The 27,901-nt window shown below is 41.9% G+C and overlaps 1 protein-coding gene and 1 long non-coding RNA gene across 2 annotated transcripts in view; both read left to right on the forward strand.

The window, feature by feature from the left end:
* The window catches only part of LOC132541900 (uncharacterized), a 218,906-nt gene extending 200,246 nt beyond the window's left edge, over positions 1–18,660 (forward strand). Inside the window, exon 2 of the long non-coding RNA XR_009553012.1 lies at positions 17,800–18,660. This is a non-coding gene — a long non-coding RNA (uncharacterized LOC132541900). The remainder of the gene's footprint in view (positions 1–17,799) is intronic.
* Positions 1,032–18,660, forward strand: CCDC43 (coiled-coil domain containing 43). The gene is made up of 5 exons (XM_007531812.3): positions 1,032–1,235; positions 4,822–4,909; positions 10,960–11,095; positions 14,183–14,241; positions 16,960–18,660. The coding sequence occupies exons 1-5, from the start codon at positions 1,032–1,034 to the stop codon at positions 17,145–17,147; spliced, it is 675 nt and encodes a 224-aa protein (XP_007531874.1). The 3' UTR covers positions 17,148–18,660.
* Positions 18,661–27,901: the final 9,241 nt, after the last annotated feature.

Consider the following 27,901-nt stretch of genomic DNA (forward strand, 5'->3'; position numbering starts at 1 on the left):
GTCTTCATGGGGAAAAGCTTCTAATGGAGGGAGGTGGTAGTTAACAGTGATGGAGGGTACTCAGGGCTAAACTTATATTCCTCTGAGAAAGCTGTGTGGGAATCCGTGACTTTATTTATGAGTGTGCCCAGAAGGCAGTTCCCTGGAGCTGAAGTCCTCTGTAGTAATTAGCTAAGGGGTTTGGGCTAAAGTCACTGAACCTCTCTCAAGTGCCCCCAACTGTTAAAAAAAAAATCTGTTAAGAATATTCACTTGCAGGGGGCCAGGTGGTAGGGCAGCGGGTTAAGCACATATGATGCGAAGGGCAAGGACTGGCATAAGGAACCCGTTTCACACACCCCCCCACCTGCAGGGGAGTCGCTACACAGGTGGTGAAGCAGGCCTGCAGGTGTGTCTTTCTCTCCCCCTCTCTGTCTTCCCTTCCTCTCTCGATTTCTCTGTCCTATCCAAGAACAACAGCAACAACAACAACAATGGCAACAAAAGGGAAAAGATAGCCTCCAAGAGCAGTGGATTCGTAGTGCGGGCACTGAACCCCAGCGATAACCCCAGAGGCAAAAAAAAAAAAAAAAAGAATATTCACTTGCCAGGATTCCTGAGCAGTCATGTGACCGCGTAGACACAGATTCACTGTATTTAGAAGGTGTAAGCGACCCTGGGGCCGCGTGGTGGCTCAGCTGTTAAGCACATGTTAAAAAGCACAAGGATCGGGTTTAAGCCTCCTGCACCAACCTGCAGGGGGAAGGGTAGTTTCACAAGCGATGAAGCAAACATTGCAGTTGTCGCTCCCTCTGTTTGCCCCTTCCTTTTTAATTTCTCTGTCTCTACCCAAAATACATACTTACACACATATATACATACACAAACACATGCATACATAAGCACATTTAAAAAACGTTGGTAGATGCTCTGGGTTCTACGCAGAGCTTGCCAAGACGATTCCCTCTCTGAGCCTGCGCAGTGGGTCCGAGGCGCGGCCCATCAGGCACTGCGATAGGCAGCCTGGAGACTAGAAGGACCCTGACCCCAAGATGGCTGCGCCCAGCGAAGTGTCCGCAGCACCCTCCAGTGAAGGCGATGGAGGGGCGGGCAACTTTGAATCGTGGCTGGACGGACGTTTGGAGGTTTTGGGAGTAGACCAAGCCGTTTATGGCGCCTACATCCTGGGTGTCCTGCAAGAGGAAGAGGAAGAAGAGAAGCTGGATGCTCTTCAGGGTATCCTCTCTGCTTTCCTGGTGAGAATCCCGGACATAATCTTTCACCCGCATGCTGGAACCCGTCAGTACTTTGTATCCCTTTTCTCCTCCCTTTACTGTTTCTCAACCAGTCCAGGAGTAGTTGTGGTCTCATTTGGGAGAGAATACTGTAAACTTAGGGCCGCTAGGTAAGGGGAATGTTTTTCTCAGCCAGGATTTTTGAGAGCTGAACGGTTTTAGGTTTATAAAGAGGAATGACTTTTCCTTATTCCATGGGACAAAGACCCCTCGGATGCCATTGTGTAAGTTGAGTAGTCTTCTAAAGACATTGAACTGTTTAAATGGCAGTTTTATAAGTATGTAATGACCAGTTTCATTCCCATCTGTTGACAGTGTTCAGAGAGGGCAATAAAGTATCATGAATGGGTTGTCTCATTACTAAAGCCTGAAGAAAGTGTGTGTGTGTGTGTGTGTGTGTGTGTGTGTGTGTGTGTGTGTGTGTGTGTGAAAGATTCTAGAAAGGAAAGCTGATGTCTTTCCATGAGTTGGTAGAACTAGGTGAATAGTGTGCTTGACCGCTGCTTACATAATTTAAATATTAATGAGAAAGGGAAAGAGAGACACACACCAGAACGCTACTCAACTTTGGTTTATGGTGGTGTGGGGAATTGAACCTGGATCTTTGGAGCCACAGGCATAAAAGTCTTTTTGCATAACCATTATACTATTTCCCCCACCTTCTTCTTTAGTTTTTGTGGTGTGTGTGTGTAGAAAAAGAGACACCGGGAGTCGGGCGGTGGCGCAGTGGGTTAAGCGCAGGTGGCGCAAAGTGCAAGGACCAACATAAGGATCCCGGTTCGAGCCCCCGGCTCCCCACCTGCAGGGGAGTCGCTTCACAGGCGGTGAAGCAGGTCTGCAGGTGTCTATCTTTCTCTCCCCCTCTGTCTTCCCGACCTCTCTCCATTTCTCACTGTCCTGTCTAACAACAAGGACAACAATAACTACAACAATAATGAAAAACAACAAGGGCAACAAAAGGGGGGGAAAAAAAGAGACACCAGCGTTTTAAAGAAGATAGATAAATTTAGAGCTGATAAAATAGCTCACCAGGGCAGTGCACTCTCTGCCATAGGAGAGACCAGTTTCAAATTTGCTCCCCATCTCAGTGGAGGAGCTTTGGTTTGGCATCTTTTTCTCCCTGCCTCTATTTTCTTTTCTTTTTTTTAGCTTCTTATTTGTTATTTATTCATTTACTTATTTTTTCCTGAGCACTGCTTATGTTAGTATAGGGGACTGAACCTGGGACTTTGGAACCTCAAGCACATGAGTTTCTTTGCATAATCTACCCCCTCAGCAGCCTCTTACTTGTTATTAATAGTTTGCTACAAGATTGTAAAATTACTATGTATAGTTTCACACCACACCCACATGCAGGTTCTGTATCCCCCCACCCTCCCAAAGACAACCATAGTTCTCATAAGTCTTAGTTTGCTTGCTTGCTTCAGTTTTGTTTGAATTTTTTTTTTTTTTTTTTGCATTTCTTTATTGGGGGATTAATGGTTTAAAGTCAACAGTGAAACACAGTAGTTGTACATGCGTAACATTTCTCAGTTTTCCACGTAACAATTCATCCCCCTTTAGGTCCTCAGCCTTCATGTTTCAGGACCTGAACCTTTCCCCCTACCCCAGAGTCTTTTACTTTGGTGCAATACACAAAACCCAGTAAAAATTCTGCTTTGTGTTTTCATATTTTTCAACTTTTTAAAGATTTGTTGGTGATTTAATAATGATTGACAAGATTGTGGGGTAAGAGGGGTACAATTCGTACAGTTCCCACCACTAGCTTGCCATATCCTATCTCCTCCATTTGAAGGCTCCCTATTCTTTATCCCTCTGGGAGTATGGATCAAATACCTTTTTTTTTTTTAATACTTTGTTTACTTATTAATGAAAGGGATAGGAGGAGAGAAAGAACCACATATCATTCTGGCACATATGCTGCTGGGGATTGAACTTGTGACCTCATGTTTGTGCCACCTCCTAGACCACTGGACCAAATATCATTAAGGGGTGCAGAAGGTTGGAGTTTTGGCTTCTGTAATTGCTCCTCTGCTGTCTCTGTCTTTCTGTCTGAGAAAGTGACCCTGTAGTGAAGCCCTGGCAAAAAAAAAAAAAAGAAAAATGTGGGGGGTGGTGAGGGCTTACTTTTTCAGAGAGAGAGATACCATAGTACCAAAGTGTTCTTCAGTGTGGTAGGGCCTAGGCTTCAAGCTGGGCTATCCACATGGCAAAGCAGTACACTATCTAAACTGACTATTTTGCTGGTCTCCTCAGTTGTGTGTATATGTGTGTGTACATATATAATATAATACTATATATATATATATATATATATATATATATATATGATAGATATAGTGAGACACACACACCAGGACTCAAACCTGAGTAGTACATATGGCAGATGGTAAAGTAGCACACTATCCAAGTGAACTATTTTGTCAACCTCCATTAAAAAAAAAGTATATATATAATTTTGGTTAGAAACAGAAGTTGAGGGAAGGGGAAGATAGAGAGAGAAAAACACACCTGCAGCACTGTGGACTTGAACCCAGGTCCTTGCACATGGCAACATGTGTGCTTTACAAATTGCACCACCACCTGACCCCCGTTTTTTATATATTTTTTAAATTAATTTTTTAGTATTTATTCCCTTTTGTTGTCCTTGTTTTATTGTTGTAGTTATTATAGATGTCGTTGTTGGATAGGACAGAGAGTAATGGAGAGAGGAGGGGAAGACAGAGAGGGGGAGAGAAAGACAGATGCCTGCAGACCTGCTTCACCGACTGTGATGCAACTCCCCTACAGGTGGGGAACCGGGGGCTTGAACCGAGATCCTTATGCCGGTCCTTGCACTTTGCGCCATGTGCGCTTAACCTGCTGCACTACCGCCTGACTCCCCGTTTTATATATTCTTGTTCATCCTCACTGAAATTCTTTGATGCTCATAAAATTAAGATACTTACTTACAGATCTAAGATTTGAATTTAAGTGTGTCTAACACCAAAGCCAATCTTTTTGGCCTCCTTATATACTTACAAAGAAGGTTAGTTAACCTGCAGAATATGTATGCTTGTATAAAATGAACAGAGGGATTGTCTACACACTTATCTCTTTACTGTTGGTCAGCAAGCTTATGGATATGTTTCTATCATGTAAGTTGATACACGTTGGGGAATGTAGTGAGTGAAAATTTTGACTCAGGCAACAACCTCCCTCCCCAACATTCACACCCTACTACTATGGCTTATAAGTAATGCCTGGAACTGAACCTGGGACTTCATAACCTTAGGCATGAAAGTTATTTGCATAACCATTATGCTATATCGCCAGCAATAGGGTTTTGTTCTAGATGAATGAGGAGAATATTTCTGAGTTGATGAAATCCTTTTCCTAGAGTTGGCAGGATAGAGTGATTTAGCACATGTGGTCTCTGGGACCCACACAGAACCTCAGAAGAGAAACAGTCTATTTTGTGACTTTTAAATCCTTTCTATTTTCCATGGAGCACTTTTTCAGGTTGAAGGCTCTCTCAGGAAATTAACTGCTTTATGTCTCCAACTAGGAAGAAGATTCCCTCCTTAACATCTGTAAAGAGATTGTGGAACGATGGTCTGAAACTCAGAATGTTGCCACCAAAGTGGAAAAAGAAGGTAGAGTGGGAGGTTCTTTTTTTTTTTTTCTTAAATATTTACTTATTTATTTACTTTTTGTTGCCCTTGTTGTTTTTACTATTGTAGTTATTATTGTTGATGTTATCATTGTTGGATAGGGCAGAGAGAAATGAAGAGGGGGGGGAAGACAGAGAGGGGGAGAGCAACTGTGAAGCAACTCCCCTGCAGGTGGGGAGCCAGGGGCTCGAACTGGGATCCTTATGCTGGTCCTTGCACTTTGCGCCACGTACACTTAACCCGCTGCGCTACTGCCCAACTCCCAAATTTTTTACTTTTTTTTTTTTTTTTTTTTTTTTTACCAGAGCACTCACTACTCAGCTCTGGCTTATGGGGGGGGGGGGTGGGGTTGAATCTGAGACCTTGGTGCCTCAGGCATGAGAGTCTTTTTTTTTTTTTTTTGCCTCTAGGCTTATCACTGGGGCTCGGTGCCACTGCTTCTAGAGGCTATTTTTCCCATTTTGTTGCCCTTGTTGTTGCCCTTGTAGTTGTTAGAATTGTTGTTGTTGGATAGAACAGAGAGAAATGGAGAGAGGAGGGGAGACAGAGAGGGGAAGAGAAAGATAGACATCCACAGACCTGCTTCATTGTTTGTGAAGCGACCTCCCCCCAGATGGGGAGTCGGGGGCTCGAACTGGGATCCTTATGCTGGTCCTTGCACTTTGCGCCATATGTGCTTAACCCACTGAGCTACTGCCCAGCCCCTGGGTGGTTCTTTTTTAATGAAGTTATTTATTTTTGAGAGACTTAACACTTTAATTTTCATGAGACAGAGGAGCGGAAAGCCAAAGTAGCACTCTGGTGTATGTGATGCTGGGATTGAACTCGGGACCTTATACTTGTAAGACCAGAGCTCTGCCACTGCAGAGGGCAGTTGGAGTTTCTGTGTTTAGCCACTGCCACTCCTGGGCAGTTGGAGTTTCTATGTTTAACCTCTAGTGTCTTTTCCAAAAATCCTTATTATACATCTGTTTTGGAGAAATTTTTTACATTTTTTTCCTTTGGATACTCACCTTTCATGTGTGCATGTGTGAGTGTGTGTATGTGCACACACATTTATTGTTATTATCATTATTTTTTTGTGCCAAGTCCTCACATATCCTCAATTCTTCTGCTCTGGGATGAATTTATTTTTCATTCTCTTTTATTTCATATATATGAGTTGAGGGAGCAGAGAGACACACATACAAAGAGGGAGAGAGAGGAGAAATACCACAATACTCACCATATGTAGAACTTACCCTGGTGGAGGTCAGGTGGTGATGCACCTGGTTAAATGCATACATTACAGTGTGCAAGGATGCAAGTTCAAGCCCCTGCAGGGGGGAAAGCTTCACAAGTGGTGAAACAGTGCTGCAGGTGTCTCTCTCCCTCTCTATCTCCCCTTGTCTCCAATAATTAAAAAAAAAGAAAGAAAAAACTTACTCTGGTGCTTCCATGTGGTGCCATATATATATTCTTAGAGAGGACAAGACAGAAAGGAGAGAGATGAACTAACATAGTACTTCTCTCTCTCTTTTTTGCTTCCAAGGTTATCGCTGAGTCTCGGTGCCTGCACTACGAATCCACTGCTCCTGGAAGCCATTTTTTCCTTTTTTTTTTTTTATTGGATAGGACAGAGAAATTGAGAGAGGTGGAGAAGATAGAGTGGGGAGAGAAAGACAGACATCTGCAGACCTGCTTCACTACTTGTGAAGCAAGCCCTCTGCAGGTGGGGAGCCAGGGGCTTGAACCAGGATCCTTGTGTGGGTCCTTGCACTTTGTACTATATGCCCTTAACCCGGTGCGCTACAGCCTGGCCCCTTCAACTTACTACTTCACCGCCACTGATGAAGCCCTCACCTAGAGCTGTTTGTGGTGGTCTCAAATAGTTCTGGGTATTAAACACAGGGCCTCACACATGGCATGTGCTCAGTGAGCTATCTATAGGTCCCATTCCCTGAGGTTATATATACTGGTATATACAGCTTACTTACTTGTTTGTTTAAAAGAGAACCAGAGTATTGCTTTAGCACACATAATGCAAGGGATTGAATTTAGGACTTAGTTTAGTTTGAGAGAATGCTGTGTCTACTGCATTCCAGGGCATTTTCCTCAACTAAAGTTATATATAAAGATATATTTATTTATTATTGAGAAAGAGAGAAAACGGAACATTACTCTGGTACATACAATGTTGGGGACCATTATCTGGCTACTGTGCCACCTCCTGTGTTGCTAACTTTGAACATTGGGGGCTAGTGAAATATCTCACTTGAATAGTGCACTGCTTTGCCCTGTACACTACCCAGACCCAACCCCCATCACAATGAAGGAAATTTGACATTCTGGACTCTTTCTCTCTGTCTCTATCTAAAAAAATTAATAAATAAAAATAAAGTTGTGCCAAGTGGTGGCATGCCAAATTGAGCACACATGTTACTATGCGTCAGAACCCAGGTTTAGGCCCCTTGTCCCCACTTTCAGGGGGAACACTTCACTAATGGTATCTCTCTACCTCTCTATCTCCCTTTTTTCTCTTGATTTCTCTCTGTTTCTATCCAATAAAATAAAAGTAAATAAGCATAGTTTTTTCTTTGCCCATTTAGAAAGTTTCCCTTTCCATTGACCTTAGTTATCTTCATTTTGTATATATATATTTTTTGCCTCCAGAGTTATTGCTGGGACTTGGTGCCTGCACTATGAATCTACTGTTCCTAGAGGCCATTTTCCCCCTTTTGTTGCCCTTGTTGCTTATTGTTGTTGTTATTGCTGTTGTTATTGATGTTGTTGTTGGATAGGACAGAGAGAAATGGAGAGAGGAGGGGAAGACAGAGAGGGGGAGAGAAAGATAGACACCTGCAGACCTGCTTCACCACTTGTGAAGTGACACCCCTGCAGGTGGGGAGCCGGGGGCTCGAACCAGGATCCTTACGCTGGTCTTTGCGCTTTGCACCATATTTACGTAGTTTTTACCACAGCACTACTCAGATCTGGTTTATGCTGGTGTCAGGGGTTAAACTTGAAATCTCAGATCCTCAGTCATGAAAGTCTTGCCTAATCATTATACTGTCTCCCTCCTCTTTACTTGACATTGAAAAAAAGAAAAGGAAAAAAAAAAAAGAAGGAAGAAAGAAAGAAAAGAGGTTACCACAAGTGTTGGAACTACAGGGTACAAAAAAAGCAAAATTAAAATTCTTAAGAATTTTATCTAATATTATTGACATGAAAGGAACTATCATAGTTAATTCTAGATACCTTATTATTTTTTAAATATTTAATTTACTATTATTTTTTTAGATTTTTAAAATATTTATTTCTTTTTTGTTGCCCTTGTTTTTATTGTTGTTGTAGTTATTACTGTTGTTGATGTCATCATTGTTAGATAGGACAGAGAGATATGCAGAGAGGAGGGAAAGGCAGAGGGGAGGAGAGAAAGACAGACACCTGAAGACCTGCTTCACCACTTGTGAAGTGACTCCCCTGCAGGTGGAGAGCTGGGGTCTAGAGCAGGGGGCTCGAACCAGGATTCTCACGCCAGTCCTTGTGCTTTGTGCCACCTACGCTTAATCCACTGCGTTACCGCCTGACTCCCTAATACTTAATTTATTTTAATGAGAGAGATACAAAGGTGGTACACCTGGTTAAGTACACACATTACCAAGTACAAGGACCCAAGTTCAAGCCCCTGCTCCCCACCTGCAGTGGGGAGGCCTCACAAGCGATGAAGCAGGTCTGCAAGTGTCAGTCTTTATCCCTACCTCTCCCTCCCCTCTCAATTTCTCTCTGTCCTGTTTTTTGATTAAACCAAAAGCAAAATAGAAAAAAAAAAAAAAAACAGAGAGAAAGGAAAAAATGGTCATTGGGAGCAGTGGATTCATAGTGCAGTCATTGAGCCTCAGCAATAACTGGTGGCAATAAAAACAAACAAACAAACAAAATAAAAATAAATGACACAGAGAAACCCACACCCACACACCAGAGCACTGCTCTGCTCTGGCTTATGGTAGTGCTGCAGACTGATCCTGGAATCTGAGAGCCTCAGGCAGGAAAGTCTTTTACATAATGATTATGCTATGTCCTCAGCCTTCTAGATTCCTTCTTAGGTTTTTGGGTTGAAAGGAGAAAGTTGGGATCCGGGCGGTGGAGCAGCAGCGGGTTAAGCGCACATGGCGCAAAGCTCAAGGACTGGCTAAAGGATCCGGGTTCTAAGCCCCGGCTCCCCACCTGCAGGGGAGTCGCTTCACAGGGGGTGAAACAGGTCTGCAGGTGTCTTTCTCTTGCCCTCTCTGTCTTCCCCTCCTCTCTCCGTTTCTCTCTGTCCTATCTAACAACAACCACATCAATAACCACAATTCTTCTTCTAGCGTTTGCCCTTCTTCCGTAGCCAGTCAACAGCGTCAGGTTGAGCCTGATGTAAAGTTTCGAGACCTCCTTTGAATCTGGAGAGGTGGCAGTCGTTGACTATGTGGGTCATAGTCTGTCTGTAGCCGCAGGGGCAGTTCGGGTCGTCTCTGGCTCCCCAGCGGTAGAACATAGCGGCGCACCGGCCATGGCCTGTTCGATAGCGATTGAGGAGGGCCCTCCTCAGTAACCACAATAATGTTAAACAACAAGGGCAACAAAAGGGAAAATAAATAAATAAATAAGTAAAATGTTTAAAAAGAAAAGGAGAAAGTTGCATGTCTGGAGGCATATTATTTTTCTGTGAATCTAATGTAGTACTTTTCAATATTTATTTATTTATTTATTTACCAGAGAACTACTCAGCTCTCGTTTATGGTGGTACAGGGGATTGAACATGGGACTTTTGGAGCCTCAGGCATGACCATTATGTTATTTACCCCCACCCTCAACTTATTTATTTAAATTTTTTTATATTTATTTATTTTCCCTTTTGTTGCCCTTGTTTTTTATTGTTGTAGTTATTATTGTTACTGATGTCATTGTTGTTGGATAGAACAGAGAGAAATGGAGAGAGGAGGGGAAGACAGAGAGGGCAAGAGAAAGATAGACACCTGCAGACCTGTTTCACTCCCTGTGAAGCGACTCCTCTGCAGGTCAGGAGTGGCTTGAACTGGGATCCTTACGTCAGTCCTTGCGCTTCACGCCACCCGCGCTTAACCCGCTGCACTACTGCCCAACTCCCTTCAACTTTTATTTTTAAGCAACAGAACTTCACTATATAAAACAAGAGCAGATTAGATATGACTATGAGACCTAAAACCTGGCCTGCAAGGCATTTTCTTAATTTTTTCCCCCTAAACACACACACGCACACACACACACGGCGGGGACAGCCAGAGCAGCATTTTGATAACTGCAATCCTGGGTATTGAACTGGGAATCTCAGGCATGGTATGACACTCTACCATCTGAGCTATTTCCCCCAGTTGCCTTTTCTTGCTGTTTTCCATATCCCTACTCCTTTGAACCTCTGGACTCTAAGGAATCAGCAGCAGATGCCATTGCTTTTACTCCAAACACTGCCTGGATTGGTAGGTTTGTTGAATTTGTTTTCTCTTATTTCATTTTGTTTTATTTTTAAAATTTAAAAATATATTTATTTATTTTCTCTTTTGTTGCCCTTGTTTTTCATTGTTGTTGTTGTTGTTGTTGTTGTTATTGTTGTTGTTATTGATGTCGTCATTGTTGGATAGGACAGAGAGAAATGGAAAGAGGAGGAGAAGACAGAGAGGGGGAAATAAAGACCTGCTTCACCGCCTGTGAAGTGACTCCCCTGCAGGTGGGGAGCCGGGGGCTCAAACCGGGATCCTTATGGCGGTCCTTGGGCTTTGTGCCACATGTGCTTAACCCACTGTGCCCAACTTCCTTGTTTTATTATTTTTTTTAAGAATTTATTTATTTATTCATGAGAAAGATAGGCGGAGAGAAAGAACCAGATATCACTCTGGTACATGTGCTGCCGGGGATCAAACTCAGGATCTCATGGTTGAAAATTCAATGCTTAATCCACTATGCCACCTCCTGAACCACTGTTTTATCTTATATATAGCCTTATTGTTTCCCCCTTTCCTCCCAACACCTCCCAGATGAGGTACAGGCCATTGCCACCTTAATTGAGAAGCAGGCACAGATTGTGGTGAAGCCCAGGATGGTGTCAGAAGAAGAGAAGCAGAGAAAAGCTGCTGTCCTGGCCCAGTATGCTGATGTGACTGATGAAGAGGAATATCCTTTTGGGGATCTTGGCACCATCCCTTAAGATTTAAGCTAAAAGTCTTTGCTGCAAGTATACAGTGAATGTTGGAAAAATTGCTGATCCCTTTCTATAACGTTAACTTCTCCCTCTAAAATGGCAATGGTCTGAAGCCCTTTGTGGGTGTGAAGAATGTTGTTGGCATAGCTGATACTGAACATTTTTCAGTACATATCTGTATGTTCGCAAAACCTTGAATATAAAACAAAAACCTTCATAAGGAACCATCATATTGGATTTTCAGGAAGTGAGATATGTGATTCCTTATTTCAGTGTTTACCTTTCTTTGTACTGATAGTATAGAAACCACTTCACCTATATATATATATATATATATATATATATATATATATATTTTTTTTTTTTTTTCCCACAGCTTATAAAACTAAGATACTAAGAGATGAATGACCAGAGCCATTCAGAGATTAAGTGACAAAACAGAACTAGAACATGGGTACTTTTTGGGTAAGAATTCCCAAATGTGGAGTAGTTTAATTTGAATTTTAATAACTACATTGTTATCAGTGAGACTGAATCCCCAAACAAATGCATAATAAACTTGGGATTTCAGTGGATTGTATAAAAAAGTGTTGCTTTTGGTAGTGGTAAGTTTTGATTCTAGCGACATAGAATTTGCTTAGGAAATATAATACGTAACAAGGTCTACTGGAATGTCAGCTGCCTAATTATTAGAAAATAATTTTTGGCTTTTGGAACAACAGTTTTCTTACTAGGTTGGCAAAGCTATGGTTCTAATGCAAAATTTCATTTATTTTTATTTTTATTTTTCAATTTTTATTTATAAAAAGAAAACACTGACAAAACCCATTGACTAAGAGGGGTACAACTCCACACAATTCCCACCACCAGAACTCCGTATCCCATCCCCTCCCCTGATAGCTTTCCTATTTTATCCCTCTGGGAATATGGACCCCAGGATCATTATGGGGTGCAGAAGGTGGAAGGTGATAGAGAGGGACAGTAGGGGCCAGGTGATGGTGCACCTTGTTGAGCACACATGTTACAATGAACAAGGACTCGGGTTTGAGCCCCTGGTCCCCTCCTGCAGGGGGAAAGCTTCACAAGTGGTGAGACAGCACTGCAGGTGTCTCTTTGTCTCTCCCTGTCTATCACCCCCTTTCCTCTCAATTTCTGCCTGTCTCTATCCAATAAATAAATGAAGATAATAAAAAAAATTTTAATGTATTTTAAAAAGTTTATAGGGCAAAGCTCAAGGCCTGGTATAAGGATCCCAGTTCGAGCCCCCGGCTCCCCACCTGCAGGGGAGTCATTTCACAGGTGGTGAAGCAGGTCTGCAGGTGTCTATCTTTCTCTCCCCCTCTCTGTCTTCCCTTCCTCTCTCCATTTCTCTCTGTCCTGTCCAACAATGATGACAACAATAATAACTACAACAATAAAACAACAAGGGCAACAAAAGGAAATAAATATTTATAAATAAATAGATAAACAAGGGCAACAAAAGGGAATATTAAAAAAAAAAGTTTATAGGCGGTCGGGCGGTAACGCAGCAGGTTAAGCACACATGGTACAAAGTGCAAGGACCTGCGGTAAGGATCCCAGTTTGAGTCCCCAGCTCCCCACCTGCAGGGGAGTCACTTCACAGGTGGTAAAGAAGGTCTGTAGGTGTCTGTTTCTCTCCCCCTCTCCATCTTCCCCTGCTCTCTGCATTTCTCTCTTTCCTATCCAACAAAAATGACATCAATAACAGCAACAATAATAACTACAACAATAAATCAACAAGGGCAACAAAAGGGAATAAATAAATAAATAAATATTTTTAAAATCTTTAAAAAAAAGACACCTGCAACACTGCTTCACCACTTGCAAAGTTTTCTCGCTGCAGATGGGGACTTGGGGCTCTAACCTGGGTCCTTATGCATTGTAACTTGTGTTCAACCAGGTGCACCACCATCTAGCTCTCTGAATTGCATTTAGTAAGTTCTCAAGAAAATTCTGGAAACCACACTGAGAACCATTGTTTTAAAAGTCATTTTGGAGTGCCAGGCTATGCTGCATCCAGTTGAGTGCACAGATTACCATTCCTGAAGACTTGAGTTCAAGCCCCCAGTCCTGCTTACAGGGGGAAGTTTCTTCTTCTTTCTTTTTTATAAATAAATTTCTTAATTTTTTTTTTTATTATCTTTGTTTTATTTACTGGATAGAGCCAGCCAGGAATCGAGAGGGAAGGGGGTGATAGGGAGAAACAGAGACACCTGCAACACTGCTTCATCACTTAGGGCATTCCCCCTGCAGGTGGGGACTGGGGGCTCGAACCCAGGTCCTTGCGCATTGTACCGTGTGCTGAAGCAGCTGTGCCACCACCTGGCCCCTGGGAAGTTTCTTTTTCTATCAGAAAAAGAAAGAAAAAAGAAATGAAATGAAATGTTTACCAGGAGAGATGGAGTTACCATGTAGGCACAGAGCTGCAGGGATAACTTTGGTGATCACAAAAAACCAGTCATTTTGGCATCCCCCGGTTTTTAGCTAAAATGGCAGTCCACCCAGACCAGTTTAAGTTTCTTCTCATCTTCCTGAGAGATAGGGATCTTACTACATCAGTGAACAGTTAAAGACATCTGGCTGGTTTATCCTGGGTTTATTACCACATCCTCAACAATGTCATCCATTATGCTTTTCCTCTTTTTTTAAAGATTTTATTTATTTATTATTATTTTTTTTAATGAGAAAGATAGGAGAAGAGAAAAAGAACCAGACATCACTCTGGTACATGTGCTGCTGGGGATTGAACTCATGTTTCAGAGTCCAATGCTTTTTTTTTTTTTTTTTTTAAGATTTTACTTATTTATTAATGAGAAAGATAGGAGGAGAGAGAAAGAACCAGACATCACTCTGGCACATGTGCTGCCGGGGATCAAATTCAGGACCTCATGTTTGAGAGTCCAAAGCTTTACCACTGCACCACCTCCCAGACCACACATTATGCTTTTACTATCCATTAGTTTACTGGGTGGTTTTTGATGTTGGGTGGGGATGTGTTAACCTTTGTTTTCCGTCAGCTTTTCCTTAGCGTCACTCACTGAAGCAGATGAGAAGGAGGATTCAGGTGCCACTACAATGAACATTGGTTCTGACAAATGTATCCTTTTGTGTCTGTCCACATGTGTTTCTCTATAGAACCCTCTTGAGTTGAGGAACAACTTTTATTTTGCTGTCATTGCAGCAGGGTTTCAGGTCAGCATTGTGACCCCCACCCCCTAAGGCAGATTTAATAGTCAATTTAACAAGAATGTTCTCCAGAGAAAAATATGTCAGCATACTTTGAAGGGATTAACCTGGTGGAAGATTTCTTTTTTCTTTAAATATTTATTTTTTATTAATGGGAATGGGGAAGGAGGAGGAGGGAGAGAAAACCCAAACATCACTGGAAAATTGCTGCAGGAGACCTGACTGAGGCAACCTCATGCTTGGGAGTTGAAGGCTCTGTCCACTATGTCAGCCCCTGAGCTGCAGAGGAAGATTTCCAAAGAAAAATAAGAATCTATACCTCCTGTGTATAGGACTTTCCTGCACTATGGAAGCAATGGAAATAATACTATTGGAAGGAGAACACAAATACTAAATACTTTTAAGCCATAAATAAGAATATATTGAAATATATGTGCTGAGGAGAATCCTTACCAAAAGAATCAATTATGGAAGACTTTTTAAGTTGAATTTTTTTTCAGCTCATATATCATGTATTTTTATGTTGTTCATAATTATATTTGCAATAGCAAATTTTATGTGCTTAATACAATTTCTGTATGTTGATAATTTTCTTTAAAATACTTATTTCTGTGGTCTGGGAGGTGACGCAATAGATAAAGCATTCTCAAGCAGGAAGTCCTGAGTTCAATCCCCAGCAGCACATGTACCAGAATGATATATGGTTCTTTTTCTCCTTTCTTATCTTTTTTTTTTTTTATTGGATAGAAACAGAGAAATTGAGAGGGGAGGGGTAGAGAGGAAAGAGACAGTAAGACACCTTTCACCACTTGTGAAGCTTTCCCCCTGCAGGTGGGGGCCAGGGGCTTGAACCCGGGTCCTTTTGCACAGTAATGTGTGTGCTTAACCATGTGTGCCACCGCCTGCCCCCCTTATACCTAATTTTTTATGACAAAAAAAAAGCGATTATTACCATATATGCTCCTTTCTACTCTTAAGCAGGATCTTTATATTTTAGTTCTTTAAAATAAATGTCTCTGAATAATTTCTCTTTCTTTGATAACCTACTTTATCCCTCACTTTTAGAAATTGAGCTTCTTGGGCTGGGGAGATAACAAAGTTATACAAACTGACTTTCATGCCTGAGGCTCTGATTCCCAGGTTCAGTCCCCAGTACCACCATAGCCAAAGTTAAGCAGTGTTCTCTGTCTCTCCCCTGAGAGGAAACCTGCAGGGGGAAAGCTTCACAAATGGTGAAGCAGGGCTGGAGGTGTCTCTCTGTCTCTTTCCCTCTCTGTCCCCCCTTCCCTTTTCAATTTCTCTCTGTCTCTATCCAATAATAAATTAATAACACATAAAATTTTTTTTTTAAATTAGGTATAAGGATTTTGGTTAGTATTGTCTTTTTTTTTTTTTTTTTTTCCTGCCCTGGTTAGTATTGTCTAAATGATTAAATATACCTTTTCATGTTGTCTATAAGTTTAGAATTTGTGATTATTAAAATATGATTTTTGCTTAAGTTATAGTGTTCTAGAAAAAAAGCAAATTGGTAAAAGTTTAGTAAGATTAAGAAGTTAAATTTTTGGAAACTGGGCAATGGTGCACTAGATTAAGTGCACATAGTACTAAGCACAAAGACACGTGTAAGGATCCTGGTTCAAACCCCTGGCTCCCCACCTACAGGGGGGTCACTTCACAAGTGGTGAAGCAGGTCTACAGGTGTCTGTCTTTCCCTATCTTCTCTCACAATTTCTCTTTGTCGTATCCAATACAATGAAAATATTAAATAAAATAAAGGTCTCCTTTATTTTATTTTATTTATTTATTTTTAATATTTATTTTATTTATCCCCTTTTGTTGCCCTTGTTGTTTTATTGTTGTAGTTATTATTGTTGTCGTAGTTGTTGGATAGGACAGAGAGAAATGGAGAGAGGTGAGGAAGACAGAGAGGGGGAGAGAAAGACAGACACCTGCAGACCTGCTTCACCGCTTGTGAAGCGACTCCCCTGCAGGTGGGGAGTCAGGGCTCAAACCGGGATCCTCATGCTGGTCCTTGTGCTTTGCGCCACCTGCGCTTAACCTGCTGTGCTACAGCCCGACTCCCTCCTTTATTTTATTTTATAAAATAAAATAAAATAAAGCAGTGGATCTGTAGAGTTGGCACCAAGCCCCAATGATAACCCTAGAGGCAAAAAATTTAAAATACAATTTAACTTTTCCAAGCATTTTAATAATTTTCCATTTGCATTAATACTCTACTTATTAAAACTAACCCAGATACACTAACGATATATTTATTCTGGAATGAAATTTTATTGCCATAAAATATCTTCACATTTATATTTTTATCTTATTTAGTTATTAATAAGAAAGGAGATAAAGAACTTGAGCATGGGGCTTGGTGGTGGTGCAACTGGTTGAGCTTACATGTTACAATGCACAAGAAGCCAGGTTTAAGCCCTCGGTCCCCACCTGCAGGAGGAAAGCTCTGTGAGTAGTGAAGCTTTAGACCAATGATAAACAAGATTTTTGTTTTAAGATTAGGAATAGGTAATGATATTTACAATTCAGTTGAAAAGAGAAAGAATGAGAAACGAGCAATAGTTGGAAACTATGTGACTTGTACTATAAATCCTTAACTCAGCTGTAGCTCTGTTCCGAAACACCAATGTGGAAGATGTCCTCAATGCTCGAAAACTGGAGCGAGACTCGCTTCGGGATGAATCACAGAGGAAGAAGGAACAGGACAAGCTGCAGAGGGAGAAGGACAAACTAGCCAAGCAGGAACGCAAGGAAAAGGAAAAGAAAAGGACACAGAGAGGAGAACGAAAGCGATAACCTTGGTCTGCTCTATTCTTTTCATGAACTTGATGAAAGGGAGAACTGGTTGTGCACATGGTATTTAAGAGGAATGAAAGAACATTGGAGAGTGATTTCCCAAGACATTTATCCCCTTTTGTTTACATAGTCAAAAGGAAAATCACAGATGCTTCTAATTACAAAATGTGCCATGTTTCTGCAGTGTGGGTCATCAGATTATTGTAGTGGATGTCTGTACCAAAGATCTGGAATGGGGGCAACCTTTATATTTTATAATAGTAAAGCCCTGTGCTCCTTTTTGCCATTTCGAAAAGTCTTCCCTCACCTTGGATAAACAGAAATATTCAGGAAAGCTAACAGAGTTTTCATCTTAAAGGAGCAGAAATGATAGACATTCCTCCCTTGAGATGAAATTTGGGTGTAAATTGCTTCAGAAATAAATGCTTCTGGAGTTAGTCTTGTATTATGATTGGAATAGAAAGCTAATGAAGTAAACCTTGGATCCAGATTTTATGTTACATGACAACATACTAGAAAAATGAGAAGACATTGCTTGATCTATGTTCTACAACTGACAGTTTAAAAAAAAAAATTTTTTTTTTAATTATCTTTATTTTATTTGATAGAGACAGCCAGAAAATCAAGAGGGAAGGGGGTGATAGAAGGAGAGAGTTTTCTTGTTTTTTTTTTTTTTTAAGGTTCCAGTCTATGGAAGAAAACTATCTCTTTTAAGTAGAGATAGTTACATATTTTTCCTTTCTAGGCTGTGATTTTAAGGATGTGTCAGTATTGGGTATAAGGATATCATTGTTAGCTAGATTCAGTTTTATAATCATGAATCCTCTTGAGTGCTAGTAGAGATTTTAGTCCTGATTTTCCCTAAAACATGAGACCTGATAATTATAGGTTTAGAGAAAGTGGAGAAGCCACCCTTTTTAAGGAAGAAACACTGGAAATCTCTGCTAATACAAAAATATTTAAGTGTGTATATAGAAGGTGCTCAACAAATGTATTGAGTTGAATGAGTGGGAAAATCGGGAGAGTCAAAAGTGAGCAGGAACTCTCCATTTTTAATTTTGTCAAAAATCACACTCAGTTTTTAAATAAGGTCTTTCTCAGCTTTGGGTTGCAAACTGGCAAGCCTGAAGAAAGCAACTTCTCTGACAAGAAAGTAGATATTTTATACCAGATGTTGGCAAGCCAAGTAGCCTGCAAACCGAGTTTGGCTCATTTGGTCTTTTGTATGGTGTAATAGTGGTTTTTACATATTTTAAAGGGTTATAAAAGAGACTATAAGACCATGTAACTTCTAAAACACAAAATATAAGTTCTTTTGGAGAAAAAAGTTTGCCAACCTCTGTTTTATATCATTAACAATGAGATTAACAATAATGCTTACCTTTGTTTAGGAGGTAAAAACAAGTATGGTTAAGGAAAAGATGTTACCTATATACACATAACCATGACATTGCAAAAAAAAAAAATTTAAAAACCCACCTTTTTAAAAAATAAACCTTATTTAAATTACTGATTTATGATTTATTTATTCTGAATCTTTCCAGCTAACCATGAAAATAAATTCTGTGTGGCTTATAAATTAATGTGTTAGTTTTGGGGGCCTGGGAGATAGTATAGTGGTTACACAAAAGAATTTCATGACTGAGGTTCTGAGATCTCAGGTTTGACCCCTTGCATCATCTTAAGGTAGAGCTAAGCAGTGCTTTGGGAAAAATAAATGAAATGGGGCTTGGGAGACATCATAATGGTTATGCAAAGAGACTTTCATGCCTGATGCTCCAGGGTCCTAGGTTCAATCTCCCTCATCACCATACACCACAGCTGAGCAATGCTTTGGTAAAAAAGAAAGTGCTTTGGTGAAAAAGTGTTAAGTTTTGTCCTCCATTTTGATTAGCTTTATCATCTGTTTTACTAGTAGAACCTCTTCCTGAAATCCTTAAATTTTCTGCCTGGCTCCCTTTCTGTGAATTTCTGAAAGTAAGAGATCATAAATATTGTTATTTTTTAATATTATGAGAGAAATAGGGCTGAGGGTAGATAGCATAATGGTTATGCAAAGACTCTCATACCTGAAGCTCCAAAGTCCCAGGTTCAATTCCCTGCACTACCATAAACCAGTGCTGAGTAGTGCTCTGGTAATAAAAAGTAAGTAAATAATGAAATAAAGTTTTAAAATTAAAAAAATAAGAGGGTCTGGCGGTTGCACAGAGGGTTAAGCAACATGGCGCAAAGTGCAAGGACCAGTGGTAAGGATCCCGGTTTGAGCCCTGGGCTCCCTACCTGCAGGGGGGTCGCTTCACAGGCAGTGAAGCAGGTCTGCAGGTGTCTGTCTTTCTTTCCCCCCTGTCTTCCTCTCCTCTCTTCATTTCTTTCTGTCCTATCCAACAACAATGACAGCAATAACAACAATAATAGAGCAGCTGCATTTCTCTCCTTGATCAAGTAGGAATTTAAAGGAGACCACCTGGGACCACAACAAGACAGGACTAGAACTTCTGTGGGAACCCACCAAATCACCAAGCATCCAGAGACGACAATTCTGCCCCCACCTCCAGCTCTAACCAGTTGAGAAACTTCTCTGAAAAACAAGGAATATCGGGGTCGGGCGGTAGTGCAGCAGGTTAAGCACACATGGCATGAAGTTCAAGGACTGGAGTAAGGATCCCTGTCCAAGACCCCGGCTCCCCACCTGCAGGGGAGTTGCTTCACAGGCGGTGAAGCAGATCTTCAGTTGTCTATCTTTCTCCCTCTTTGTCTTCCCCTCCTCTCTCCATTTCTCTCTGTCCTGTCCAACAATGACGACATCAATAACAACAATTATAAGAACAACAATAAAACAAGGGCAACAAAAGGGAAAATAAATAAATATATATATAAAAAAAGAACAAGGAATATCAAATGTCACCTGAGACTGCAACAAGATGAGACTGGAACTACTTTGGGAACCCACCAAGTCGCTCGTGAGTGAAAACACATGTGGCTCATGGACAAAGAGGAGCCTAAGGAGAGACCCCTAGGGCTAAAGCCCATATCTAATCCCTAGCTGCTGGTAATAGTCTGGAAGTTTGCCAGTTGAGGTGCCACCTCCAGTCTGTTTTGCCAACAAAAAGTCTGCTAAAGGGAGGAGAGAACTCTTCTAAGACTTACCAAATGCAATTGTGAGTCTTCATTTGCTACTGCCCTCAGAGGCTAGAGCAGCAGTAGGGAAGCCCTGTGCTGACATCACGAGATAGAGAACTGACCAGGTAACTCAGGAGACGATCTACACCTCGGTGGTCTAGCAGTGGGGCTGTATAGTGGGAGCCTTTTCACATTGTTTTCCTGATGAGAACATAGTGAATAATTGCCTCAAAACCTACAGACTATAAATGGGACTTGTTTAGAAACTCACAGGGCCCAGCAGTGCTTTCTGCCTTGGCAGAGAAGCTGAATTGATCCTGGAACTTTGGATCCTTGGGGTGTGGAGTCTCTTTGCATAATCACTGTGCTATCTCTCCCCACCCTACTTTATCTCTTGCTTAGGAGTGAGTGATTAAGCTAAAAAACCTACCTATAGGTAAAAAGCCCTCAGGCTACCTTAGCCTACAGGGAAGAAAAAGAACAAAAGAGGCTTTAACAGCCACTGTGCTTCAACTCAGGGATTGAGATAACACTGAAACAACTATTAATTTCCACAACTGTGAACTCTTAGGTACCTTACTTAGACACAAGTCATTCCAGGCAAGAGTGATCATTGGACTGAAAGGTACGGAGAGAAGGACCTCATAACACATTATAATACTTAAACCAAGGAGAAACATTGGAGAAATGAACCAGGACAAAAGTCCAGCTAAAAACCCCCCAAAGGTAGAAACAGAAGGATGAGATCAACATCCAAATGCTAGCTGAGGAATTAGTCACAGAAGTGAGGAAAGAGTTTGCAAAAATTGTCATCAGAAATGCAGAAACAACAAATGAGACTCTGAAAGAAATCACTATCTCAATGTAATTAGAGAGCTGAAAGCTGGAATAGCTGAGCTAAGAGCACAACTATCTGAACAAGCTAATACAGTATCTGAACAGGGTAACAAAATAGCTAAGCTACAGAAAACAACAGAGGGGAGAGAGAATAGAATGAATCTGGCAGAAAACAGAATTAGCAAGATTGAGGATGAATTAGATAAAACTAAGAAGAGATTTCAAAAACTAGTCCTGGAGGTGGGTAAAGCACTGGACTCTCAGGCATGAGGTCCTGAGTTCAATCCCCCCATCAGCACATGTACCAGAGTGATGTCTGTTTTTTTTCTCTTTCTCTCTTGTCCTCATGAACAAATCAATAAAACCTTAAAAAAAATAAAGAGATCTCAAAAAGAGATTAAGAGATACTGAAAACAACAACAGAGACTTATGGGACGACTTCAAAAGAAATAATATATGCATTATAGGCCTACCAGAGGAAGAGAGGGAGGGGAAGAAAGAATTCTACAGGACATAATAAATGAGAACTTCTCCAGTCTAGACAACATAAAAGACAAAAGTTTAAGAAACCTAGAGGGTCCCAAACAGAATTAACCCAGACTTACTTAAAGACACCAAGACACATCATATTTAGAATGAAAAGGAATAAGGATAAAGAAAGGATCCTGAAGGTTGCAAGAGAAAAACAAAGAATCACCTACAGAGGAAAACTCATATGATTAGCAGAAAATTTCTCCAAACAAACACTACAGGCCAGAAGGCAAGATATCTATTGAGTGCTCAATGAGATAGGCTTTCAACCAAGACTACTGTAACCTGCTAGACTATCATTCAGACTAGATGGAGGCATCAAAACCTTCTCAGACAAGCAACAGCTGAAGGAATCAACTATCACCAAGCCTGCCCTGAAAGAAGTTCTGAAAGGTCTTCTATAAACAATCAGATCACCATAAATATGTCATCTATCAGAACACTCTAAAAATCTACAATAATGGCGTTAAAAATATCTTCAATCTATGATATCAGTAAATGTCAATGGCCTGAATTCACCTACTAAAAGGCACAGAGGGGAGTTGGGCAGTAGCACAGCGGGTTAAGCGCACATGGTGCAAAGTGCAAGGACTGGAGCAAGAATCCCAGTTCCAGCTCCTGGCTCCCCACCTGCAGGAGAGTTGCTTCACAAGTAGTGAAGCAGGTCTGCAGGTGTCTTTCTCTCCCCCTCTCTGTCTTCCCCTCCTCTCTCTATTTCTACTGGTCCTATCCAACAATGATGACATCAACAACAACAACAATAATAACTACAACAACAATGAAAAGAATGGCAACAAAAGGGAAAATGAATAAGTAAAAAAAAACTTTTTAAAAAAACGCACAGGGGCCAGGTGGTGGCGTACCTGATTGAGCGCATATGTTACAATGTACAAGGACCCAGGTTCAAGCCCCCACTCCCCACCTGCAGGGGGAAAGTTTTGCAAGTGCTGAAGCAGGACTACAGGTGTCTCTCTCCCTCTCTATCTCCTTCTACCCTCTCGATTTCTGACTGTCTCTATCCAATAAATAAAGATAATAAAAAAATTTTTTTAAAGAATGACTTAAAAAAAAGGCACAGTGTAGGAAGATGGATCAGAAGACAGAACCCAAACATCTGTTGTCTGCAGGAATGCCACTTAATTCAACAAGACAAACATGGACTCAAAGTGAGAGGATGGAAAACTACCATACAAGCCTATGGGCCACACAAAAAGGGCAGGAACAGCTATACTCATATCTGACATGATAGACCTTAAAATAGACAAAATTTAAAAAGATAGGGATGAACATTACTTAGTGCTCAGAGGATCAATCAGTCAAGAGGACTTAATGATTATCAACATCTATACACCCAAGAAGAGGCCATCTAAATACATCAAACATCTACTGAAAGAGCTACAGCCATATAACAGCAACACAGTAATAATAGGGGGTTTTGGGGGGTCAGGCGGTAGCACAGCGGGTTAAGCGCAAATAGCGCAAAGCGCAAGGACTTGCGTAAGGATCCTGGTTTGAGCCCCTGGCTCCCCAACTGCGGGGGAGTCGCTTCACAGGTGGTGAAGCAGATCTGCAGGTACCTTTCTCTCCCCCTCTCTGTCTTCCCCTCTCTCCATTTCTCTCTGTCCTAACCAACAGTGAACGACATCAACAACAACAAAAATAACCACAACAAGACTACAGCAACAAGGGCAACAAAAGGGGAAAAGAAGTGGCCTCCAGGAGCAGTGGATTCATGGTGCAGGCACTGAGCCCCAGCAATACCTTGGAGGCAAAAAAAAAAAGTAGGGGACTTCAACACCCCACTCTTTCAACTTGACAGATCACCAAGGCAGAAAATCAACTTTAAAAAATGAGGGAGCTAAATGAAGAGATAGATAAAATAGAACTATTGGACATTTTCAGAGTAAAAATGGCGATTTTACCATTTTCAACTCATCTTGGATGGAGCTTGAAGAAATCATGTTAAGTGAAATAAGTCAAACAGAAGGATCAATATGAGATGATCTCATTCACAGGCAGAAGTTGAAAAACAAGATCAGAAAAGAAAACACTAAGCAGAACTTGGACTGGAGTTAGTGTATTGCACCAAAGACTCTGGGGTGGTTGGCGGGGGTGGGGGTGGGGAGTTCAGGTCCTGGAACAGGATGGCAGAGGACCCAGTGGGGGTTGTATTGTTGTGTGGAAAAATGAGAAACGTTATGTTTGTACAAGCTATTGTATTTATTGTTGACTGTAAAACGTTAATCCCCCAATAAAGAAATAAAATTTAAAAAGAAAAAAAAATCTACTTTTTGTCATGCAAAGAATGAATAAATAGGAGTGAAGCCCTGGTGCACCTGGGTGAGCGCACACATTGCAGTGCAGTTCAAGCGCCCAGTCCCCACCTGCGTGAATGGTTTTGCAGGTATTTCTTTCTCCCTACCTCTCCCTTTCCTCTTAGCTTCTATCTGTATCAAAAATAAATAAACATATAAACAAACAAAATAACAACAATGGCAACAACAATGATAAACAACAAGGGCAACAAAAGAGAAAAGAAAAAAAAAGTCTCCAGGAGCAGTGGAGGCACCATTCCCTAGTGATAATCCTGGAGGCAAGAATGGAAAAAAAAAAAAAAAACACAGAAATAGAGACCATTCATGATCTATTTATTTTTGTCTTGTTTTTATGTGGTGCTGGGTATCAAATCCAGGACCTCACACATGAATGGCATGCGCTGTATTGACTGAACCACCTCATTTACCTGTTTGTTTCTTGAAAAGTCAGTAAATTTCCTTTGAAGTCTATTGGAATCTTAATCCTTTATGTAGTGGTAGCAATAGACTGTGACTTTATATGGTATATGGGAGAGTTTTGTTTTGCTTTCTTTTTCCAGAGCACTGCTCAGTTCTGGCTTGTGGTGCTGTGGATTGAACCTGGACCTCTGGTACCTCAGGCATTTAAAGCATTTGCATGTAACTATTATGCTATCTCTTCAGCCTAACCTGAGCCCATTATGATAACTATTTTTTAAAAATATTCCCTTTTGTTGCCTTTGCTGTTTTATTGTGTAGTTATTATAGTTGTTATTGATGTCGTCATTGTTGGATAGGACGGAGAGAAGTGGAGAGAGGAGGGGAAGACAGAGGGGGAGAGAAAGACAGACACCTGCAGACCTGCTTCACCACTTGTGAAGCGACTCCCCTGCAGGTGGGGAGCGGGGGCTTGAACCAGGATCCTTATGCCAGTCCTTGTGCTTTGTGCCACCTGCGCTTAACCTGCTGTGCTACCGCCTGACTACCAATAACTATTTTTTTAAATTTATTTTTTATAAAAATGGAAGCACTGACAAGACCATAGGATAAGAGGGGCACAATTCCCACCACCAGAGCTCTGTATTCCATCCCCTCCGCTGATAGCTTTCCTATTCTTTAATCCCAGGGGAGTATGGACCTATGTTGTTAAAATTCGGAGGCTCCAGCTGGCTGGGCTAGCTTCACGGGTGGGAAATAGAGACGACCAGAGACGTATGGCTGGGCAGGGAAGCTGTATTTCTTTATTCAGGAACAACGATTTATAAACTAAGACAAACTAATCACCAAACAGAACTCTGCTGCTTCTTTCCCCCACGATGGTGCCAAGCCCTCTCTAACTCTGCAACTCTGGAATTCTCTCGGGGTTCCTTGGGGCAGGGACAAGTGGGCCCGCGAAACTAGCAGGACTGAACCAATTTTCTTGGCAGGGGAAGAGCTAGAACAACCCAATGTAAAGCATACAACAATTCCCCCTTTTCTTTTTAACTAAATGACCACAGTATCAGGGGTGTGGGGTGAACAGAAACCTATATCATACAGGCATTTCTAAAAAAGAAACTGGCACAAACATGGAGAAACATGTAAGCAAGAAACAAGAACCAGTGTGCTGCCAAGGGAAGGCCTGAGGGGGCCATTTTTTTTGCTTCTGTGGGCAAAACTTTATCAGCTTAAAAAAAACATTTCTTGCCTCTGGGGGGCATACTTGTTTCGACAGACATATGTATGGGGGCGGGGAACGGCCTAGAGTCCCAAAGGCAGCTGGCTGCAATTTACTTACTATGAAACAAAACTTGTTATTAGCATAACAACAGCACAATCTAAAATTTCTAATAGAGAAGGAATTTGAGACTTTTACATATCAACAACGTCTTTTTAACCTTTTGTTACACCCATTCAAGATGGAGACACACCCTAGGTGTGCGCAGGAAAGGAAACCTCAGGCATGAGAATAATTAGCATAGCCATTGTGTAATCTACCATTTCTAATAGAGAAGGTAATCGAGAGTTTTACATATCAACAAGTCTATTTAACCTTTTTGTTATACCCATTCAAGATGGAGACACACCCTAGGTGTGCGCAGGTCTTTAGACCAACTTAGTTAAAATATATTGATTGTTAACTAGTTTTTACCTCAGACTTTAAATGTAAGTTAATTTTATCTTTATGAGAATTACATTGAAAACCTTTTTCATTTAACTTTGACTAGTAAGAATTTAGCCTTAAAGTTACTGTTTACCAAACTTTAAACATACACATAAACATGTTCATTAATACACAAGGAGAGAAACCTTTGTTAAGAAGACATGTCATTTTAAACACGAATTTAGATATGTACTGTCTTAATTGTTGGGGGGTCACCATCTGGAGATGGCCTCCTGCACAGTTCCACTTCAAGGAATTGCAGATTGCGATCTCTGCATGAATCTCTGCGTATTCCAGCTTGTCTGCCTTCAGACCGGAGCTGAGGATCTCGGCAAGTGTGCCCAGTTTCGGCAGGGAGCCCGGGAGGTTTGGGATCTGTCCAGAATTCATAGCACGAGTGCGGGCGGGCCAGCCTTGTAGAAGGCGTGGGCCGAGGTGCCCAGGGGTGGCGGCCATGATAGGCTGCCACGGCCCTGTCCCATGGCCCTGCCATGTCTGCTGCCCTGTTTGCAGTGGCCGAGCAGCGTGGAGGGATCATGAGTCCAGTGCCCTGCGCCACGCGGTGGAGAGCCAGCTCCTGTGGGCTGGCCTGCGTGCTGGCATTGGCCTCCTGCGTGGTGGCATCGGGCTCCTGTGTGTTGGCATTGGGCTCCAGCGTGTTGGCATCGGGCTCCTGTGTGGTGGCATTGGGCTCCTGCGTGCTGGCGTCGGGCTCCTGTGTGCTGGCGTCGGCCTCCTGCGGGCTGCAGGGCTGCGGGCGCGGTGCGCGAGGTGTCTGGGCGCAGCCGGCTGGCTGGCTGTTCCACCAGGTGGAAAAGGCAGCTCTGCGCCTCGCCTCTTTCCCGCTGGCTCTTCCCGACTCCTCTGGCTGTTTTGAGTGCGCCCGAGCGAGTGGAAACCACAGAGTGGTCAAGAGATAAATGTTCCAGAAACAGCAAAACAGTCTCGTGAAGAAAGAGCCAAGGCCTTTGGAGATCTCTTCACAAGCAGAAGAGAAGGCCATAGTACATAGGTAGCCAAATTGTCTTCACTTAACTGAGAGATGCGCAGGTCAGCCCCATGTTGGTGCCATTTGTTGTTAAAATTCGGAGGCTCCAGCTGACCGGGCTAGCTTCACAGGCGGGTAACAGAGACGACCAGAGACGTACGGCTGGGCAGGGAAGCTGTATTTCTTTATTCAAAGAGTTGCAGAGTTAGAGAGGGCTTGGCGCCGCCGCGGGGGAAAGAGGCAGCAGAGTTCTGTTTGGTGATTAGTTTGTCTTAGTTTATAAATCGTTGTTCCTGAATAAGAAATACAGCTTCCCTGCCCAGCCGTACGTCTCTGGTCGTCTCTGTTACCTGCCCGTGAAGCTAGCCCAGCCAGCTGGAGCCTCCGAATTTTAACAACAGACCTAGGGTCATTTTCGGGTGCAGAAGGTGGAAGGTCTGGCTTCTGTAATTGCTTCCCTGCTGAACATGGGCGTTGACAGATCAATCCATACTCCCAGCCTGTCTCTCTCTTTCCCTAGTGGGGAAGCGCTCTGAGGAAGCAGGGCTTCAGGACGCATTGGTGGGGTCATCTGTCCAGGGAAGTCTGGTTGTCATCATGGTAGCATCTGGAACCTGGTGGCTAAAAAAAAGAGTTAACATATAAAGCCAAACAAATTGTTGAGTAATCATGAACCTAAAGGCTGGAATATTGCAGATGAAGATTTGGGGTCTCTCTTTTGGAAATAGCTAGTAGGTCTATTTTAGGTATATTACAAAGGGTCCATGACTTTATTATAGTTTTTGCCTGAGCCTGACATCTGATATGCAGGTGGACTCCGGTTATTGTCTGGGGAGATGAT

The sequence above is a fragment of the Erinaceus europaeus genome, chromosome 12 (assembly GCF_950295315.1).
Source record: "Erinaceus europaeus chromosome 12, mEriEur2.1, whole genome shotgun sequence".
NCBI lineage: Eukaryota > Metazoa > Chordata > Mammalia > Eulipotyphla > Erinaceidae > Erinaceus > Erinaceus europaeus.